Below are 21,429 nucleotides of genomic sequence, written 5' to 3'. Positions count from 1 at the left end.
GCAAGGTCCAGTGTATTTAACCCGAAATAACCTCATCTTTACAATAAAGTATGGAGAAGTACATTTGTCTGAGTGGAAAGAGTGGAAGAAGAATCCCAAATGAAATGAAATCTTCCCCCTCTCTCAACAGTTTTTAAAAAACAACTGGATTTTTTTTAATGTCATGACTGTATAACGTTCATGCATTTATGTGGTGTATCAGTGTAAAATATTAATCAAGATCAGATGTGTGTTAGCTCCTCTTCCTTGCCTACACCCCGTGCCCCGCAATGGGAATAAGTCATGTGACTTTATTGCAACATGTACTGTAGGAGTACTTTTGTGTATTGTATTTTCAATTTAGCAAATACAATCAATCAGTGAATCAATCAAACTGACGTGTTACAAGGCAATAATGCTGATGAGAGCAAGATAATTAAAACAGGAGTAAGCATAGCACTTTGTGTGCATGTGTGTGTGTGTGTGTGTGTGTGTGTGTGTGTGTGTGTGTGTGTGTGTGTGTGTGTGTGTGTGTGTGTGTGTGTGTGTGTGTGTGTGTGTGTGTGTGTGTGTACAAGAACACCAATAAGCGGTTGCCATTGTATTGCATTATGACTACTTCCTCAATCAAACATGTGATCAGTATAATAATCCCAGGGATATTCCAAACTCCTGTCACTCACTTTCTCTGACTTTCAGATTCCATCACACCACTTGAGGTACAAAGGAGGGCGAAAGTAAAAAAAAATACAAAAATTGGGAAAATCTATTTCAGGTTTGTACAAACAAATACATTTTGTGTCACATTTTATGTGCATAACCCCTTTCAATAATCTGAGTTTCTCCCTTTGATTTTTAAAGAATTATTCTCATTTCACAACTGTCTGGAACCAGATATTTTGTTTTTCAAGCAATATAACTACATACAGCTCTCCTTTTTTGCATTTACCATAATGCTTTATGGGTATTTTATTAGCTCTGTAAATCTACAGCAGCAGAATTAGTAGGAGCAGAACAGAATAGAGTCACAATAAAGAATTTGTGCTATGTGGATAGATTGTTGTTATTAGGGACCTGGAAAGCTTCGCATCTGGACAAATTTCCAGCAAATTACAGTGACTGACTAGAGGGCGCTATAATCACAAATCAACAAGTTCTCAACAACATCTGACTTGTTTCTGATTTTCTAATTAGGGACCTGGCAGCCTAAGCTCTTGTATTCCTGTGTGTTCTTCCTCTTCTTCTTTCTTCTGAGGAAGTCCTACTTCCCATGCACGAAAAATCACTAAATTTTGCACAAAGGTCCAGTCCCATGCCAGATTATCATTGTCAGATTTTTGTCTTGATGACAAATTTTTTTTTACAGTGGTTTGAAATCTGCCGTGTCACTGCTCTTTGTGCTTCCGGTACTTCTTGTCTTTCTACTTTCTTGGTTGAGTTATTAAATACCAGTAGCCTGCTTGCCTGCTTGGTCTTCTGCGTTTGGGTCCTACCTTCCTTTACATGTAACACACAGTAACCATGAGATGCTGAACAACTTCCTGCTCACTCCTTAAATAATCCATATCCTTTATTGCCTCAGCCTGATTCAACTTCATGCACATCTACAGTCAATAAAATGTGCATTTCACTGAATTTCAACAAATTCAGTTGAGTAAAATTCTTCAAATGATGGTAAGCGGGGGAAATCAGTTTCAAAGTGAGTGAGTTAAAATACAAAGATTTATAAAAATATAAAATGTACGTCACAAAACTGGTTTCATTTGTTGATCAGGTTATAAAATTGGGTGCATAAAATAATAAAAATGAGACAATTAAAGACTCAAGATGAGTGAGTGACGTCATTTGTGTCTTGTTACACTTTTTTATTGTTGTTTTGCTTTGTTTATTGTGTATGCTTGATGTTGTTTTTTACTACTGCCGTTTTTCTCAAGCTTCTCAAGTCTTCCAGCATTTTAGTAATTACACCATTTTGTCTAGAGGTGGCGCTGTCTGGCTCCCTCAGTTTTCCATGTGTTTTGATATCCACTCCTCCTGCTGATGGGATTTTAACAAGCTTTGCATCTGGACACATTTCCAGCAAATTACAGTGACTGACTAGAGGGCGCTATAATCACAAATCAACAAGTTCTCAACATCTGACTTGTTTCTGATTTTTTAATTAATATTCTTATTTATTACATACTTTTTGTTGACGTGACAGGTGGTTCATGGTGTTTTTCCACCACAACTGTGTTCAACATGACAGGCGTCATCAGCTGGAGGAGCTGATGGAGATAGAGCGCCCCCTACTGGAGCCATCAGCACAATACAGGGACAGCAGGTTCCTCTGGAGGCGAGCCTGGAGCCTGATGACTGTTGTGTCTTGTGGCTGTTATGCAATTTACTGCATGTTGGATATTACATTTTAACTGTTGCTATGGTAACCAAACCCATATGAAGCATTCAATATGAGGATTCAATCCCAGTTCATGATTTTCATCGGATGGACTTCCAAAACAACTCATGCAGGACCTCGCTCTATCATTTTGTGTACAATAAAATATACCAGAGGACATAAACAGAGCACTGCATTTAGATAAAAATGTAAAAAAAAAAAAAAAAAAAAAAAAAAAAAAAAACGCTTTTCATCGCTCTATTGAAGACACTTATGATGTTTTTACATGACATGAACACTGGTGCTGACCTTTCACAAGATTTCACATCCTCAAAACGTGCCCAAAACATATTTGTCAGCATTTTATTATGTTGCAGCCATAATCAGAGCCATTTTAAACAAATGAAAATCAACAAGACCCTCCTGATGCTCTTGGAACATCTTCAAGCAATAATTTTTCCAGACATGATTTATAATTTCTATGCTGCACTCAAAGTTAAATAAATGAATTAATCAAAATCTCACCATTAAATAAATTTTCAAAGATTGTTTGAATTTATTTTGGTTTGATGAATTTAATTTGAGCCTCTGTCGTCCAACCGCCTCAGCCTCTTAGCAGCAGGCGACTCCCAGCTCCCAGCTGCTGAACTGGAGCAGGAGCAGCTGCTCCCAGTTAAGCCTCGGCTTCTGTACTGGGAGATACTGGTTGAGAGGAGATGAAGGTCTGGAATTGTACGGTGAGACGGGTCGATGAAGGGGCACCCTTCCTCTTCCTGGCTTCTCCCTTCATCTTCCTCTTCAGTCCAGCTGGAGATCCCAGTGACTGTAGGATCATCATAAGCCTCATCCCTTGAAGGTCCCAGTGATTGTGGGATCATGGTCACCATCCCATAGAGATCCCAGTGATTGCGGGATCATGGTCACCATCCCATAGAGATCCCAGTGATTGCAGGATCATGGTCACCATCCCATAGAGATCCCAGTGATTGCGGGATCATCGTCACCATCCCATAGAGATCCCAGTGATTGCGGGATCATCGCCACCATCCCATAGAGATCCCAGTGATTGCGGGATCATGGTCACCATCCCATAGAGATCCCAGTGATTGCGGGATCATCGTCACCATCCCATAGAGATCCCAGTGATTGCGGGATCATCGTCACCATCCCATAGAGATCCCAGTGATTGCGGGATCATCGTCACCATCCCATAGAGATCCCAGTGATTGTGGGATTTCAGTCTTCATCAGTGCTGGAGATCCAAATGATTGCAGGATCGTTATCAGCTCTGCCTCTGTGTCAAGAGGAAAAGACAAACTGTTACACTCTGCACTTGAAAGAATGAAGAAATTCAAAGAAGTAAAAAGAAGTAATGAGTAAACAGCTTAAGGGAAAATCTTTCAAATAAAATAAGTTAATAAAATTAATCTTACTTTAATGTGGGATGATGGATTTAATCCGAGTCGCTGTCGTCCGACCATCTCGGTCTCTTGACAGTCGACTCGCACCTCCTGCCTGTGGAGGGACCCTCGTCCTCAGAGGAGCCATCATGCTGCCTCTTCATGGGACGTCCCACAGCAGGAGTGTCCTCCGTCCTCCTCCTCTTGAGAGGAGGTCCCTCAGCAGAGAGCTCTGCTTCATCAGGACCCCTCTCCAGAGCCCTCCTAGGAGACACAGCAGGTCCACAACAAGGTTATTACTGTCAACAAAAACTAACAAATTCATGAAAACTAGGTGTGAATCAACTAAAATTAAAATTAAACACTAATGAAAAATGCAAAACTACATTTACCTTGGTCTCAAAGGAGGCTGAGGCTCAAGCTGCACCTGACCTCCCTCCAGATCCTGAGGAGGCTCCTCAGGCGGCGGTGGAGGATTGGCAGGCAGCTGCGGCGCGTGGAGCTGCTGAAGCCACTCCTCCACCTCCTGGATCTGGTCCAGAACCTCCTGGGCCTGCTGATACAGCTGGTCAAGGCCAGGTGCAGCTGGCTGGTCCTGGTCCTGTCTGAGGAGGTCCTGGTTGAGAGGAGATGAGGGTCTGGAGTTGTCCAGTGGCCCATCATCATCCTCATCATCCTCTTCCTCCTCATCAGACCCGAGGCTCTCGTATCCAGAGTCGATGCTGGATCTGTCCTCGTCATCCTCAGGCCAAAGGACCAAAGCAGGGAGAGGACCGAACGCCTAGATGACATAGAAGTTATGTTACATTATGTTTTGTTACGTGATGTTAAGTTTCTATCACAAAGTAACAGAAAATTTCCTTTGATAGCGTTCAAAAATAAATAAATATCTCACATTTAAAAGACATTTAAACACACACACAAACACACGTGCACACACCTGCAGGCGGTCCCAACCAGGAGGAATATGGAGTTGGTCTAACTCCTCGTCCTCTTCCTCGTCCTCCTCCTCATCCTCCTCTTCATCAGAGGAGGTGTCAACAAAGCGACGGAAGTCGAGGAGGGAACTCTCCTCCTCTTCCTCGCCGCTCTCCTCATCTTCCTCGTCTCTGCCGATGGCCAAGATGTTGTCAGGCTCATCGTCAGCTTCAGTTTCACCGCGTCAAAAGGAAAAGACAAACCGTCACACTCTGCACTTCAGCTGAACTTTATCAGGTGATATGAAGCAGATAATTAAAGTTCCCCTCCAGCCGTTTGTTAAGCCCCTAAAAATAATCACTCAAAAAATCATTAATAATAATTAATTTTACATTTTTTCCATGAAAAACATCCCTTACTATCTTAAAAACTGCTTAAATATAGCTCTAAATCTTGCCCTAATAAAAAATGCACAGCTCTGTGTGTGGACATAGTCTCTGCCCCCCCGCCTGCCTGCTGGCTGAGCGGCTAGTAACCAGAGCTCTGTTCACAGGAAGATCATCCATGACATTCACAAAAATTATGGCAAATTTGAAAAGCTAAACATGAAAAAAATATTTTACACTAATATTGTTCATGTGAAGCCATTTTGAGTTGAAGAAAAACATCTTTGAGTGGAGAAGGACTTCAAATATCTGAAACTTGGCTTGTTTGTCAAGGACAAAACAGTAAAGTCCCAGACTTATTTCTGCTGTGCTCCTCGATAAACGTGGCAGTAATGTGAACACTTCGCAGTGTTCAGTCCAAAGTGTAAGTTAAATACAAAAGAAAACCAAATATTAGTCTATTCCATGAAGATAAAATCACAAAATCCTCAATAAAATCGCCAAAACTCTTGTAGCAATCCTCAAAACATCCACACATCAGACTCAAAAATCAAATAAATAGACAGATTTTTTTTGTGAAAAATCAAACCCACGATACTCACCAGGCCGAGGGCGCAACGAAAACATGGTTCAAAGTGTGTTTGTCGTACAGAAACGCTCGCAGAAGGCTCTCACGGTCAGCGTGTGTCTTTGCAGAGACAGCCGGGTGTGAATAAAGGCCCTGATCTCTCTCAGACGTTTTGCTGGACGTTCAGAATTCTGCTCTTCTGTGACGTCGTAATGCCGTTTGTGCTCAGCTCTGTTCTACAGCTAAAGAGGCTCTTTAGACACACAGCAACCAGCAACAACAAGAACTCAAATGATGCTTTGCTTCAAATCACAACAGTCACCAAGTGCTGCAAAAGTCATGGAAAAGTCAAAAAACACTTATCTGTCATGAGATGGATGCTCTCCTTCTTCTTCTCCTTCTTCTCCATAGTTAGTATAACAGGCGGTAGTTGCACTCATGGTGATATTTGGAAAAGTAGCTGTTATGGTAGCTTCAGTAGTCACCGCAACAGTTGAAATAGTCGTAGTAATTATATGAATAAAAAATAATATGCCTGCAGTACACACGTTATTTTGTTGTTGCTATTAATATATGCTATTACATTAACTGACAGTTATTAGTAGCTAATTATTTAGTCTGGGGAGGTTTATTTTTGTTTTGTTTTTTTGCAATTTGTTGTTGTAATTTCAGAGGTTTAGTGTCCCATCAGTGTCTAATCTAATCGTTTCAGAGGCTTTGCCACACAGACAAGAACAAATCACTGACATTTAAAGATAATGACACCTGATATTTGCAGCTTCAGTCCAAGCCTGCACAATCAGACACATGGACATCTTAGTATGTTTTTGTGTGAATTTGTGGCCCCTTAAAAGTTGCTGGTGTTCACCTGGGTCCAGTTTCTCAAGGTTTTCAAACCTTTTTCAGACTCTGTAATGAGGATCCACATAACAGAGGATCAGTGCTTTGAATCCCCCTCTATACAGCCATCTGCTGGACAAATAAGATGAAAAACCAAACCAAAAATTCAAATTTGACAATTAAGTCAGCATTACTTTCAGTAGTTGTGGTAGTTGTGGTATTTTGAAAGGTAGCTGTTACTGTAGCAGCAGTAAGTTAGGAGACACAATGTAATAAGCTATTACAGCAACTGGCAGTTACTAATAAGTAATTAATTATTGAAGAAGGATGTGTTATTAAGTTAAGTTGGCAGTTTATTTTTGCAGCTTTAAGAGTTTTAGTGTCACAGTCTTCACATTTGGGGTGTAAAAAGATTAACTCAATTCATGATTCAAACTGATTCACAATTATCACTTATTCACTTATTCTCCTATTTTATTTTGAACAAAATTTGAATTATGAAAAAGTATGATGTAATTTTCTTCCTGTTTGCTGCTCCAGGACAGCGGCAGCGCTCTGAAATACTGATCAGGGCTGTCCAACGTTTGTGTTGTTTTGCTGTTTGTTAGTTTTGTTGGATGTTTAATGAACTGAGTGCTGCTGTCCACAAGCTGCATGGTGACATCTGATGATGCACATCTCCATATTTTTGCATTAAACTTGACGGTCTAAATGCTGTTTGAGAGGCGTTTCCACACAGACAAGAGACAAACACTCAAAACTGGGAAATGTCCTGACCCGACTCAAAGGAAGGACAAACTGTCGAGACCATGACTCTTTACACTACAATGAATTTATTGAATTAAGGAAAAATGATTAACAACAAAGTGCACTTTGTTGTTAAGTCCTCTGTTGGACATATCGGCAGCTGTGGGAATCAAACTTGCAACTTTTTAGGTACAGGACATTCTGTTTGGTGGGTCCAGCTGTTGCGGTGGTGGTGGTATTTTGAACCGTAACACATAGCTATAGTAGTAGTACAAGCAGTAGTTTAATAAAAGTAAGCGATAGTGGCAATGCACCCGCAGTAAACATGTTGTAATATCTGGTATTACATTACAGTTTTTCTCAGTTGCTTCGATGCACTTTCTGAAACTCCAGCCTCATATCTCACAACATATAAAATGCATGTCACAAAACTGGTTTAATTTGTTGATCAGGAAATAAAATTGGGTGCATTCATTAATAAAAATGAGAGAATTAATGACTCAAGATGAGTGAATTATTGATGTCATTTGTGTCTTGTCACAGTGTTTTATTGTTGTTTTGTTTTGTTCATTGCGTATGCTTGTTGTTTTATTCTCAAGTTCGGTGTCGATTCTGGTGAATTTCAGCTGAAGGAGAAATCTCACCACCATGTCTTCCAGCATTTTATTAATTACACCATTTTGTCTAAGGGTGGCGCTGTCTGGCTCCCTCAGTTTTCCATGTGTCTTGATATCCACTCCTCCTACTGATGGGATTTTAACAAGCTTCGCATCTGGACACATTTCCAGCAAATTACAGTGACTGACTAGAGGGCGCTATAATCACAAATCAAGTTCTCAACAACATCTGACTTGTTTCTGATTTTCTAATTAGGGACCTGGCAGCCAAAGGTCTTGCATTCCTGTGTGTTCTTTTTCTTCTTCTTTGTTCCGAGGAAGTCCTACTTCCCATGCACGAAAAATCACCAAATTTTGCACAAAGGTCCAGTCCCATGCCAGATTATCTCAGATGCAAACACAAGCCAATTGTCCTGATGGTGGCGCTACAGCAAGACTCTAAATTTCAAAACTTTGAAAATCCATAATAAATCAACCATATGTGCTACAACTTTGCAACTTCCACCAAAATATAGCCCCAATACTGAAGAAACTTTTGTGTATTTAAACCTATTGCAAATTATGAACTCCATCACTCTGTTTCAAAAACTGTAAAACTTATTAAACCTATCTCCTCCACAATTTTTGCTCAAATGTCAGCAAACTTGCTACAGAGCATCTTCAGACTGTCCTACACAAACGATCCACACAGATTTTTGATTTATCAAAAATTGAGCCTACAGTGCATCAAATTGTTTGACTGTAAACGGTACTGTAAACATTCACTTGCAAACTCTTGGTAAATAAATCTTCAATGTTCATGAAAAAAATGACAAAATTTTGGAGTCATGGTAGATGATGTGTGGTACATTTCAGAACTGTATCTCAAAAACTGAATTTTTGACAGCATTTTGAATTTTGCTCTTGTGAACAATTGGAGTCAATGCAAGAATGACATTTTTAAACATCAGTTTTTCACTTATGGAGCAAATCAGTCATTGTTAAAAACAAATAATCAACATCTCCATGCTGTCTAGATGCAATATGTGTATTTTCAGATTTTTGTCTTTATTTATTTATTTATTTATTTTTATTTATTTGTTACAGTGGTTTGAAATCTGCCCTTCCATGCATAGGTGGCTGCTATCATGTGACTGGCTTAGTCAATTTGTGAAGCCACAGCTGAAGTGACATTTGCCAGTTAGCTCAGTGAGATAGAGTGTTGTCCTTCATGCCAGAAATTGTAAGTTCAAGCCCCAACTGATGCAAAATGCCCATTAAAATGCCATCTTCCTATTTTCCACTTGTTGCTCAGAATTGCCCTAAATTGCCCGGCCCTGACCATTGCTGCGCAGAAGCTATAATTAATTATTATTATTTCCAAATGAAGGAGAGTTTTGCAGATGAACAGAGCTCTGTACTTAACACCTCCACATATCAGTAAAGACATTCCTACAGGTAGAATCCTCTCAAATGTATGTGATGCTGTTGAGAAAAGCAACTAAATGTCAATAAAACATTTTTTTTTAGCAGGTGGTAAAAGTCACATCAATATGTAGCAGTGGATGAGTCTCAGATGTGGAAATAACTAATTTAGAAGCTGCACACACACACACAATACGCAGCAATACAGCTCGTTTTGTTGGTCGACTGGCATGGAGGTCAAGGTGTGTGAGTGAAGGTGTGTGTTTGTGTGCATGCCAAATGGCAAAAAGGGGGTGTGGCAGTGGCAGTGGCCTATAATAAAAAAGCTGCATGACTTTCCAACAGATTCACATAACATGGCCAAACTTTATAGAAAAAAAAAACACACAGACACATAGATAGACACACATATACATAAACACATTTAAACACATATATAGACACTTTCATTAGTGATGGTTTGCCCCGCCCCTGTACTTTAGCCACACACCCTTTCATATGAACTGTTTGTTATAAGCATCATGGAACTCAGCAGAGGTTGTTGTTTTTTTCAGCGGTGTGTGTGTCAGCTCTGCCATCTCGCTCTGCTGGGCCATCTCTATGATTGGTCCACAATAATCTCTCTGTTCATTGGTCCACAAAGCTGTGCCCAACCTATAGCAACCGCAACTTTCTACCTATGAGGCTGAAATTTCCCATGGAGGTCACGCGTTTGTCAGTTTGTGTGTGTGTGTGTGTGGATGCACGCACGTAACTGGTCGCAGCTATTGCGAATTCACACTTGCTTTCAAACCCTGAATGGGCAAGCTGAGGTTTTCTCTCTCCTCTGCAGCTTTGATTGAAACAGGAAGCGTGTAGCAACTAATGTCATGTTTTACTTCGTGTTTGGAAAACGACCACTTCCTCTGCATAAAATTCACAATGTCACCATCGAGTATCAAGTTCCTCTCAAACTGTCACCTGGCGCCATGCATTTACAAATCCAAGAGTTTTACTACTGTTTCTTTAGGCATGTGTCGTTTCTGCAAGACACCTGGGTCAAGATTAATGTAATTCATATTTCCCTTCTTTTTTGTTTCGAAACACCTCTGATATTGGAAAGCATAATTGTTTGGGTGTATGTTTTGCCCAGGACTTAAGGATAATTCTCCTTTTCTAAAATAGATCTTCAAAGTTCTGTATTAATCAATTTTCAGATTATCTATGATGCAGTGTAAGAGCATGTTCTTCATGATGTTTTATAAATGCATGTAGTTTAAGTGAAAGGTATTTATTGAATAAATGTGAAAATTAAGTCCACAAAATACTGCATCCTGATTGGCCCACAGCATGAGGTCAGCCCAGTGAATGGAATGAGCCTTGAGATCGTAACTGTGATGAGTAATATTTACAGTTAACCTGGTGCATTGTTTTCAAGTTGCCCGCGTGGCACAGTCCTGCGTCACCACGCATGAACTTGGAACTTGGAAGCTTATCACTTGGATTTACAGCTTTATTGGTCGCTCAAGTGCAAATTTCAGGTGGTAAATGTGGAAATTTCCAACTTTATCAGCTGACGAGGGCCGCCTGAATGCACCATGACACTGTCTGGAGAAACAGCTGGATTTGTTGCCTCAAATCAAATCAAAATCAAATTTGAACAATATCATCCTTAGACACTTTAGATCATATAAATATAAAAGTTTGCATTCCTATACCAGGGTCCCTTCATGTCTTGCATGCTTTTTAACTCTGTATGATATAATGTTTTCATATCTTGTACTGATGCAATATATTGCTATGAAAACATGTGGTGATCAAATGCACTGCACTGCGTGTTAGGTCATCAGGTAGCAGAGGTAACACAGCCTCATGTGTGTAAATATTTATGAGCCAAGGTTTAAATGAGGGTAGGAAACGGGCGGCTGGTGGGACGAGGGACCTTCCTTCTGAAAATGTGTTTGAGGTCACTTCCTTATTTGCTCCTCTGACAGGTTATAAAATGAGTAATCACTGCCCCGCTTGCTCTCCTCCTTAACTCTGTTTCCTGCTTCCCTCCGTCTTATTAGTCTCCTTCACTCATTTTCAGAAGCACTTTCCATCATGGGCAACTTTGCTGCAAATGAGGGACTCTCAGTCTTTGTTATTGTGAGTATATCACTGGCATTTTTGGATTTATGACCTGTTTGTTATCAGCATTTTTAAAAAAAAAAAATAGCTTGAAATTTAAAGATGATTTTGATGTGGTATTGGTATGTAAAGGTATTTTGGATGATACTGCTGGGGTATTTTACAACAATCTGATTTGATTTGGTAGAATAAAGCAGCCCTGTGAATGAAAATGGTGTGATGCGATGAGATTAAATATCACTTTCATCTTACCCATAGAACTTGATTTTTTTTATAGTTAAAATCAACCAATTTGAGTGTCAATTTCATGCAATTGAAAGTTTTCACACAACTTTTTAAAATGCTTTTTGAATTAAAGAGTTTTTAACTTTAGTCTTACTTGATTTACCACAATAAAAGGTTATGGGGATGCAGTGATATGATGCTAAGAACTAAAATGTACTGGAAGTGCAATTTTCATTATTTGAAAAGCTAATTGTGTTCTCATTTGTGGTAAATTTGTCCAAAGCTGGTTCATTTTTTTTTTTTTTTTTTTGTGAAATTGAATTAATTTGGATGTCTGTTTCATGCGGTTGGAATGAGTTAAGTTTATTCACAACATGTCATGTATCTGGATGTGTGTTACAGCTGGTATGGCTGGGCATCAATGCCTTCCTGTTTGTCCATTTCTACATGCGCTTCCTGACCGACAAATGGTTTTACACCAGAGTCCTTCTCGGGGTAAGTTTGTCGCAGAGCATCACTTTCTGAGTCCCAGCTCTCATTCAGATTTTGAAGGCTAACTCAAAAATATTCAAAATTGCAACAAAATGCTTCAGTATGGTCATAAATGGGTTGAATGATGCTGCTATCAGAGCAGAAAATGTGGCCCGATGCTGCTGTCAAGATTTTTCACTGGTGGATTTTTGACTCATTTTGAAACTAAAAGCTAGGTTCACCTGTGTCTGTGAGACTGCATCTGTGAAACGTCAGGACACCAAACAAAGTCTACTTCTAAAAGAGCCATATTTCTAAAATTGGATTTCATGGTTGTTGTTTCACACTACAGTTCAGGCGGTTTCAGTCTCATCAAAAGAAAGAAGGAAGTTATGGGGAGGGAAGAAAAATTCCACCAATAATTAAAACAACACATGAAGAGTTGCAGAAACACGTAAAATTTAGTCAAAAAACCCAGCCGTTCTCAGTTCCTCAAACGTCTCAGCTGCACTTTGCTGTCCTCAAAGTCCCCAGTGTTACATCAGTGGCAACAACAGCTTCAGCTCTTATCTCCAATAAAAAAAGATTATCTCCACTTCTGAGTGATGTTTTTATGATCAATTCTTCAGTCTATTCAAAGCCAGGCTTCACAAACCTTCCACTAAAACAAAGCACAACATACGTCTCTGAAATGCATTAAACACTGCGTATCCTGGGTTTTGTGTTGTAGGACAGGCCTTACTCTATTTGGATGGACAGCTATAATTTCTACAGTGCATGGGGGGAGGTTGGTAGCAATAAAGCCTTTTAGACATGACTAAATCAATTGTGACGATGTGTTGCTGTCAACCTCAAAATTCATGTTTATGGTTTGTTAGTATTTTCGAGACATCTGGATCAAGAAAATCAATCATGTGTGGGAGAAAAGAGGGCGGTTTTCCTCAGCCTTTCTGTATAATTTCCAACATTTTGGTATTTCTCTTGGAAAAAGACATTTTTTGCGCATTTATTGGTAGCCTGAACACAGTTGATGTACTTTAAAAAACAAACTGCAATTGCAATCGCATCGCAGTGTTCGATTTTCCTTGGCAGAATAATAATTTAGGTCAGAAAGTAGAAGGCGGCAGAAAGCTGCAGAATACAGTGGATCCAGTCCCATTTAAGAGAGACACATACAAAAAAAAAAAAAAAAAAAAAAAGTTTGAAATGCTGTCTTAAATCACAGTCTGTGACAGCGATGAGGGTATGACGATCACATGGATACCCCCCCTCGCCCCTCCAGGTTGTGTAAAAATGCAGGAAATTAGTTTTGAATGACTAAAAATTTTCAGAGAGAGGACCCCCCTGCAAAACATCTAAAATTGTGCCCCCCCTACCTTTCTGATCCTAGTTACGCCCCTGTATTATGTAAAAGCCTCAGATGTTACGGGAAAAAAATTCGAGTGTGAGCAAGATTAACAGATTATATGATTGATTGGGTTCCTCCCATCACTTATGTGTCATTAAATTTGACTAACGACACCTGCAGAGGCCTCAACAATAAACCGTGGCGTCTCCAAGCCGTAATCTTCCCTCACACCCTCACTAATCAGACCCATACTTATCTGCACCGCCTTGTATCTACATTTAGACTTGAGCTTAAAGGAAGTAGGGTATGTGAGGATTCAAGGTTTGCTCAGTGGTCACAGCTGGCTGGCTTCATGATAAACCGGGCCCACACCATTGGCTGTACAGCTGGCCTGAGGTGAGAAGAAGTGAAACTCCAGTCTGAAAGCCTCCTACTTTCTCATATGCACTTGGCTTCTTTCTTCTCGGGGTGCGTTTGCTGCACTTATGAGCACCAAGTGTCCTCAAATAACCTCCCAAAGACAGAAAAATGCAGAAAGTCATCCAAAGTGAGGATGTTTTGCTGCTCCTCACCTCCCTAATGGGAGTCCTTGTATGTTAGGACTTGGGTTTCTGGTCAAGGTGAGACGTGTTATCATGCTTTCACTGAGGGCAAAGAGATAAGGTTGAGTGAGTTCCCGGTTTTGGCTTGGCTCTGAGAGGCCAATGTTAAAGTGACATGGAGGCTTAGTAACACACTTGGCTGTATATGTTCTTAAGCTCAATATAAGTCTAAGTTCCACTTTTAAACACAGATCGTCCTTTTTTTGCCTCCCAGTTCATGTGTATTGCATTCACATAACAGCTCTCAAACTTCTGCTTAACACATGCACAAGTTTCCAAAGCATAACTCAAACAATATCACACAGGGAAGCCGTGGTCATACTTTTTTTTTTTTTTTTTCTTTATGCTGGCTGCTGAATTTTCAAAACAGCTTGAATGAGATCTCGCGAGCCAGAAAACCTGAAATGTAATGTGTCATTCCAACACGCAGGTGTCACAATATAGACTTATCTTGACCTCAAGACAATAAGTAAAAATATAGGTTGTTTAGCCGCCACCTTATTCCATAGGGTTACTCTGAAATAACATGTGATACAATGCATATTAAGTAATAAATCCAACACTGTCTCCCCTCTGTCTGCTTTACCCAGCAAGCTCTGTCCTGGGCCAGAGCTCCGGCTGCCTGCCTCAACTTCAACTGCATGCTCATCCTGCTGCCCGTTTGCAGAAACCTCCTCTCCTTCCTACGTGGCAGCATCCAGGTATTTCCATTTGTGAGAATAAACGGTTTATTCTACAATGCCAAAAAAGATGTTCCAAATTAAATATTCAGACTGCATATAACCTAATCTGTAAAACTGCTCTCATTTTGTTCACTAGAGGATTGAAATGAGTCCTTAGGCTTTAGAAAGTACCATCATCTGTTATGATTTTGGGCTATCAGTCATTTTGTAAGAGTAGATGTTTAAGAGTAAGTTTACTCTGCCTGTATCCATAAAAAATAATTTTTGTAGGCATTTTACCGTGTTGTCTTTGTCTTTTCATCTCTGCAGTGTTGCAGCCGTACAGCGGCCCGCCAGCTGGACCGAAACATTACCTTTCACAAACTGGTGGCCTATATGATCGCCTTCCACACAGGTAGCATGTTGGTTTTTTTTGTTTTTTTTTACCCTGTCTGATGAAGACAAAGTGTATTAAAAAGCTGTGCCTTTATTTAGTCATTATAATGAATAAAACATGCTTAGTCTTTGTTTTACAAAGCCAAATTTGATAAGATTCTGACCAGGGAGGCTACATTTTTCTGGTGGTGATTCATATCTGAATAATATCAATGGAACAAAATATCAAAATATATCACAACACAACAATGTGACAATACATATTTGAGGCAGATAAAAGCATCATTATATTAGCTACATTTTATTTTCTGTAGTGATCAGCAATTGGGCACTTTTTAATAAAAAAAAAAGACATTGTTAAATCATTTACATTGTGGCAAGTCAGAGCCAATGACACAATCTTGGTAGTGCAGAAATAAACAAAATTTTGCAAAGTCATATTTTGTTGTCCATATACTTTTAACTTTGTTGACCTTGTAAGGTTAGGAAGCCTGCCCTGTGTCATATATTGAAACGTATCACGAGATATTGTCCCCTCCCTCATATCACATCCAGTTGTATCACATTATGTCAATTCTACTTAACAAAGTTATCATTATTTAGTATTTTGCAGTAAGTCGTGCCAAGGATCTGGCAGCTTGATGGATACACTGCACTGACTAACACTCGCGTTTGATATCTACTGACTCTCCTGTAACGTGTCTGTCTTCTTCTCCAGCCGTCCACATCATCGCCCACCTGTTTAACTTTGAATGGTTCATGGACGCTCAGCTGAACCGCAACAGCAGCCTCCTGCCCTTCGTCCTGTCTCAGATCGGCAACGGTGACAACGCGTCCTTCCTCAACCCCATCAGGACCAACGAGACCGTGAGTTGTCTCTTGGGAGAGCAAACGTTAGCTGTGTGAAGGAGAATACCACTCAGCAGTCATATTGTGTTACTCATTTTTGCATGATATGACATTCTAATCGAAGTATAAAATGTGGAATTGGTGTTTTGGTGTCTATTGTGGAAACAGTTATTAATTAACCCAAATATTACTTATGCCAGCCAGGAGCAGTAACCTGTATGAATGTTAAAATTGAGTGATATTCTCCTTAAAAGTGAAATGTGACATCCCTGCAGGAGACAGTGAGAAACATCTACAATGTAATCCAGTGACAGGAAGTACATGTAATAAGTGACATTTTGCACTCAAGGGAAGTTAGACAATAGCTCTGACCTATTGCAGCAACATGTGGTTAAAGCGGGAACGGCCATGCATTAGTTTGACGGGACGTCCCCATGACCTGGACCCACGCCGTGACTCACCAGCTGGATGAGCTTTTCAGGGAGCAAAAAGGACAAGAAAATATTGTCAACACGATTCACTGTTGTCCGTCTGTGCCTGACAGAATTAGTTTTCAACTTTCAAGCTGAGGATTTTTTGTTTTCAACATTACATGAGAGGCTTCAATGACTGTGTAACATTAGCTGTTGGAATTTCTAATTGACTTACATTCATTCTGTACAGCCTTTCACTGACGTTTCACTTATGCCTTAACCTAACCCTAACTCTTTACCTAACCTTAACCAATGAGCCAAAATGACCTATTTTCATTTTAATATAAAAGGAAAAAAATTGCATTGTGACTTTAACCTAGATGTGGGAACTTCCAAAACCATCGTTGAGGCCATGAGCGCAGCATTATACAGCAGCACAGTCTTGTCTTATGGTTGGTTTGGATGTTAAAGTGTAAAAATGAAGAACTAACATGGAGCTATCTGCTACTAAACGGTTCAAATCTTACTGTCCTCTGCAGAACCAAATCATCGTCATGTTCACCACTGTTGCTGGGCTGACGGGGGTGGCCATCACTCTGGCCCTCATCCTCATCATCACCTCGTCCATGGAGGTCATCCGCAGGTCCTACTTCGAGGTCTTCTGGTACACCCACCACCTGTTTGTCATCTTCTTCATCGGCCTTGTCTTCCACGGCTTCGGGTACGTCGGTACAATGAGACCGTTTTCATCTAAAATCAGTTTAATTTTTGCAGTTTTATTGTTTGGAATTATTTTCACTTCAAGTATGAAACTAGATTCAGCAAATCCTCTCATCCTAGGATGGAAAAGCAATTCCTGCCTTTTCTTTAATAGCCTATAGTAGGCTGAGAGATCACCAGGATATTCATTTATATAAAAATGCTCAGGATTATTACTTTACCTCCTGAGACCCAAGGAAAAAAAGTGTCTTCCAATTTAACTTTTTTTGTGATTTCTTGTCTATTTAGAATTAAAACAACAACTCACAATTTAGAATTTCACAAAAAAATATTTTTATTTTAGATTTTACAGTATGTCCACTGTAGTGGATTTTACTGTAAAAACAGATAATTTTAAATTTAAATAAAAAAAAAAACAATCAAATAACCACAGATAATCAATTACAGACAATCAATGCCATTAACAAGAAAATATATAATTTTCATCAGTAAAAACCAATAGCTAAACAATATTTGACTTCCTGTTTCTTTTTTCATGACATGTGCGTTTTTCTGCAGCTGCCATTTTGGCTCAATAGAAAGTGGGTGTTCCCCTCATCCCACCTTATCACATGAGATATCATTGGAAAGGTCTGGATGTCCTCTGTACAGTACACCAGGACTTGATAGGGTAGTAGAACGATATAGACAATCAATTGATGTCCACTACAGAGGACATAATTGAATAGGCTGGGTCTCAGGAGGTTAACTTTTGTATTTACATGAGTTAAAGTGCCTGTAGTGCATCAAATTGTATACGGGGCCCTATTTCCTCCAGTAAGAAGTCTTCTAAGGTCTTCTGTGTATAAGATGATTCAGCCTCCTGCAAACGTTCATCATTAGTTCAACACTCTCTTCACTTCCGTTTGGTTGCTGACCCCAGGCGGATCGTGCGAGGACAGACGGCGGACAGCCTGAAGGAGCATAACCCCATCGAGTGTGCCAGCATGTTTGAAGAATGGGGAAAAAATGGAACTGACTGCCCTGTACCAGAATTTGCCGGAAACCCGCCAATGGTGAGTTATGGACCCATCATTTCATCTTAAAGCCACTGTAAATAATAGATTAGTGCTTTCCATTAAATATTCATCTCTGTTCTAAGTATCCTGTGTATTTCCTCAAATGTTATTTTGTGCAGACATGGAAGTGGGTGGTGGGTCCGATGATCCTGTATGTGTGTGAGAGGCTGGTCCGCCTCTACCGCTCCCATCAGAAAGTCGTCATCACCAAGGTGTGTGTTTCTGCTGACCTTGACTCTGTTAGACGCAAATGGAACAGAACCTCAATTTACCCTGATGTTCATGTCAGAAAGGCTGCAGTCAAAAAGATCCACTGTGTATTTAGGCTGCTGCTATCCAATAGTTTGTGCTGATATATTTAAATTTTTATTTTCATGACAAAGTATTACAGGTACTTAGTGTTTCCACTGTTTCCACCCTTTGAAAAGAGCATTAAGTAGCATTAAAACCTTGCATTACAACCTCGATCGATGAATATGTCAGCTCCATCACATCAGCAGGGGTGTTTTGAGAGACGAGTATTAAATATTGTTTCCCTCACCTGCAGGTGGTGATGCATCCCTCCAAGACTCTGGAGCTGCAGATGAAAAGGAAGGGTTTCCGCATGGAGGTGGGCCAGTATGTCTTCATCCAGTGTCCCTCCGTCTCCAGGCTGGAGTGGCACCCGTTCACCCTGACGTCGGCGCCCGAGGAGGACCACTTCAGCGCTCACATCCGCATCGTGGGCGACTGGACGCAGGGGCTGTACGAGGCCTGCGGGGGCGACAAAGTGGAGCCGCAGGAGGCCTGGAAGCTGCCAAAGTATGACAACAGCGGCGGGAGTGAGGGAGGGGGCGGTGGACATTGAAGTGCTGATTGCACTTGATCAACCCTGATTGCCTTTGATTCTTCCCCTTTAAAGATAAATAGAGAGGCAGGAAAATGATGGAAGGCGAAATCAGGCAGTATTGATCTTCTCAACATTACATGCGGTTCTCACAGCGAGCATGCTGGGCAATCTGCAGCGCTATTGTGCTCTCCTTACACCCGTCGGTGATTCATCCCTCCTTGACACACACGCAGCCTGAACTCATAGACTGAGCCTGTTGTGAAACTAGCATCTCGGCCATTCACCGCCGCTTTGGCAGTTGCTTGGTTACGTTTATGTTGGTTGCACAGCAGTGGGAAAACAACATTTGAGTCGTCAAACCCTCTTTGGTATGAAATAGCTGCAAGTTAGTGCAGACATTGTGCTCAGATGTCTATCATGTCAAAGAGCAGAGTAAACACCGGGTCCTTGAAAAGTCCACCAGGTTAGGGTTAGGGCTTGGTTACATCAGTGACACCACAAACTAAAAACTCACTACCTCCCATTAAGTTTGTCCTGGATGTCTTACATTTTATGGACCTAGTTATTGCTATTCAAATATGATACTTCCTCTGTTAGCTTTTCCATTTTTTTCATAATCTAAAATAGGCAGAAGAAAATTAAAATTGATGTTTTGTTTAAGTTTTACAAGTTGATTGATTGTACTCATGCTGGGGTTACTGTCATTGCTGACCTTTAACGCTGAAGCCAAAATGTCTCCCTGTCTCTCTCTGTGCAGGGTGGCAATAGACGGCCCATTTGGGACGGCCAGCGAGGACGTGTTTCGGTACGAGGTGGTCATGCTGGTGGGTGCCGGAATCGGAGTCACTCCGTTCGCCTCCATCCTCAAGTCCGTGTGGTACAAACACATCCAGAACAAGGAGGAAGTCTTCACCAAAAAGGTGAGAGAGGCCGATGAGTCACCAGCAAGGTCAAATACAGTGACTTTTTTTGTTATTCTTAGTTTTGTAATGTAAAAAATTGTAATGTAAAAACTGTATTTTTTCTTTCTTTATTCTTAATTGCTTTTTAAATTATTTTTATTTGTATTTTAACCCTATAAAGCCATTCGTATCATATATGATACATATTTTCAATTCTGTTTTTCGTTTTCAGTTTAATCAATACTTGACCAAAATACTGTTGTATACCTTTGAACACTTCCCCGGTTCACCCTGAACCATACCATTGGCACTTCAAGTACATATCATATATCATACACCAGAAAGGTTGTGTAATAACATAATTTTTGAATTTTTTTGTTTTTTTTATATATTTTGTTATAGGACTAAATAAAGGGTTCAGTTTCAAAAAATTGGAATTTTCTGCCAATTCTTTCACAGTTCAGGCTTTATAGGGTTAAGGTTAGGATTAGGATTGTCAAGGCCAAGGGAGTGATTTTTTAAAAATATTTTTGGACTGAAATCAAATACATTTTATTCTGAGGGTTAAATAAAACATTACAAAATAAAGGAGGATTAACGCACAGGGTGAACGAGGTGACTCTTTCTCGCCCCCAGATCTACTTCTACTGGCTGTGCCCGGAGACTCAGGCCTTCGAGTGGTTCGCCGATCTGCTGCAGTCTCTGGAGGGCCAGATGACGGCTAAAGAAATGTCTAACTTCCTCAGCTACAACATCTACCTGACCCGCTGGAAGGAGTCCGAGGTACAGAAGAGAAGTGCTGCTGCTAGTACAAATGTGTCTTTACTGGCTGCAGACCTGTACTGTTTGTTTACTGAGCATTCATGCAGTAAGATATCAGGGCGGAGATGTAAACAGAGAAGAATATGAGATTGTTCTTGTTAAGATTGGATACTTTCATGCTGTCATCTCCTGGTGAAATATCGTACTATTCTCAGCTGACATCCAGGTTTCTCTCTCTTCCTCTCTCTGTGTCCCAGGCTGCTCACTTCTGGGTTCACCACGAGGCGGAGAACGACCCGATCACAGGACTTAAACAGAAGACGAAGTATGGGAAACCCAACTGGGACAGCGAGTTCACCACGATCGGGTCCAAGCACCCAGGGTGGGACTGACTGCCTGACGATAAACCTAGTTTGAGCTCACGTGGTCCAGCAGCTGAGCGGTTAATGCCACGCAGGAAATTTATGAGAAATGAAAAATGACATCCTCATTCTCAAGAAATTTTCACTGTGGCTACTTTAATTATTAAACTACATTTTACTGAGAACACTAAACGTTTACTGAAGGAACATTTGGACTGCAGGGGTTTTACATTTTTAAAAGTATTTTTTATGGCATTGATGCTTTATACTTTATATACTTTTTGCAATTATTATCATCACTACCAGTAACAATAACAGGATTTTTTTCCCCTTGTGTTTGTCTCCTCAGGACTAAAGTGGGTGTTTTCCTGTGCGGCCCGCCCCAGCTGGGGAAAGCCCTGGGGAAACAGTGTCTGTCCCACTCGGAGGGCGGGGCGGAGTTCATCTTCAACAAGGAGAACTTCTAAAAACGTCCCGAAGCTCTG

The 21,429-nt window shown here is 40.4% G+C and overlaps 1 protein-coding gene across 1 annotated transcript; it reads left to right on the top strand.

Annotated features, from left to right (window-relative positions):
* The first annotated feature begins 11,263 nt into the window (after nucleotides 1-11,263).
* On the top strand, nucleotides 11,264-21,429 carry cybb (cytochrome b-245, beta polypeptide (chronic granulomatous disease)). The gene is made up of 13 exons (XM_030074799.1): nucleotides 11,264-11,363; nucleotides 11,973-12,065; nucleotides 14,582-14,692; nucleotides 14,984-15,068; nucleotides 15,768-15,916; nucleotides 16,851-17,032; nucleotides 17,954-18,086; nucleotides 18,209-18,301; nucleotides 18,637-18,890; nucleotides 19,676-19,838; nucleotides 20,457-20,603; nucleotides 20,840-20,964; nucleotides 21,294-21,429. Exons 1-13 carry the CDS (start codon nucleotides 11,319-11,321, stop codon nucleotides 21,409-21,411), a joined length of 1,698 nt encoding a protein of 565 aa, XP_029930659.1. The 5' UTR covers nucleotides 11,264-11,318; the 3' UTR covers nucleotides 21,412-21,429.

The sequence above is a fragment of the Myripristis murdjan genome, chromosome 2, assembly GCF_902150065.1.
Source record: "Myripristis murdjan chromosome 2, fMyrMur1.1, whole genome shotgun sequence".
NCBI lineage: Eukaryota > Metazoa > Chordata > Actinopteri > Holocentriformes > Holocentridae > Myripristis > Myripristis murdjan.
The sequence above is the reverse complement of the archived record's forward strand: the minus strand, read 5'-3'. Positions and strand labels throughout refer to the sequence as shown.

Bases quoted from the DNA above. Each gene is read 5' to 3' on its own strand.
- cybb (XM_030074799.1), top strand. From the start codon at position 11,319: ATGGGCAACTTTGCTGCAAATGAGGGACTCTCAGTCTTTGTTATT. The intron at 18,891-19,675 runs GTATGACAACAG...CTCTCTGTGCAG, and splicing joins GAGGCCTGGAAGCTGCCAAA to GGTGGCAATAGACGGCCCAT. The intron at 20,965-21,293 runs GTGGGACTGACT...TTGTCTCCTCAG, and splicing joins ATCGGGTCCAAGCACCCAGG to GACTAAAGTGGGTGTTTTCC.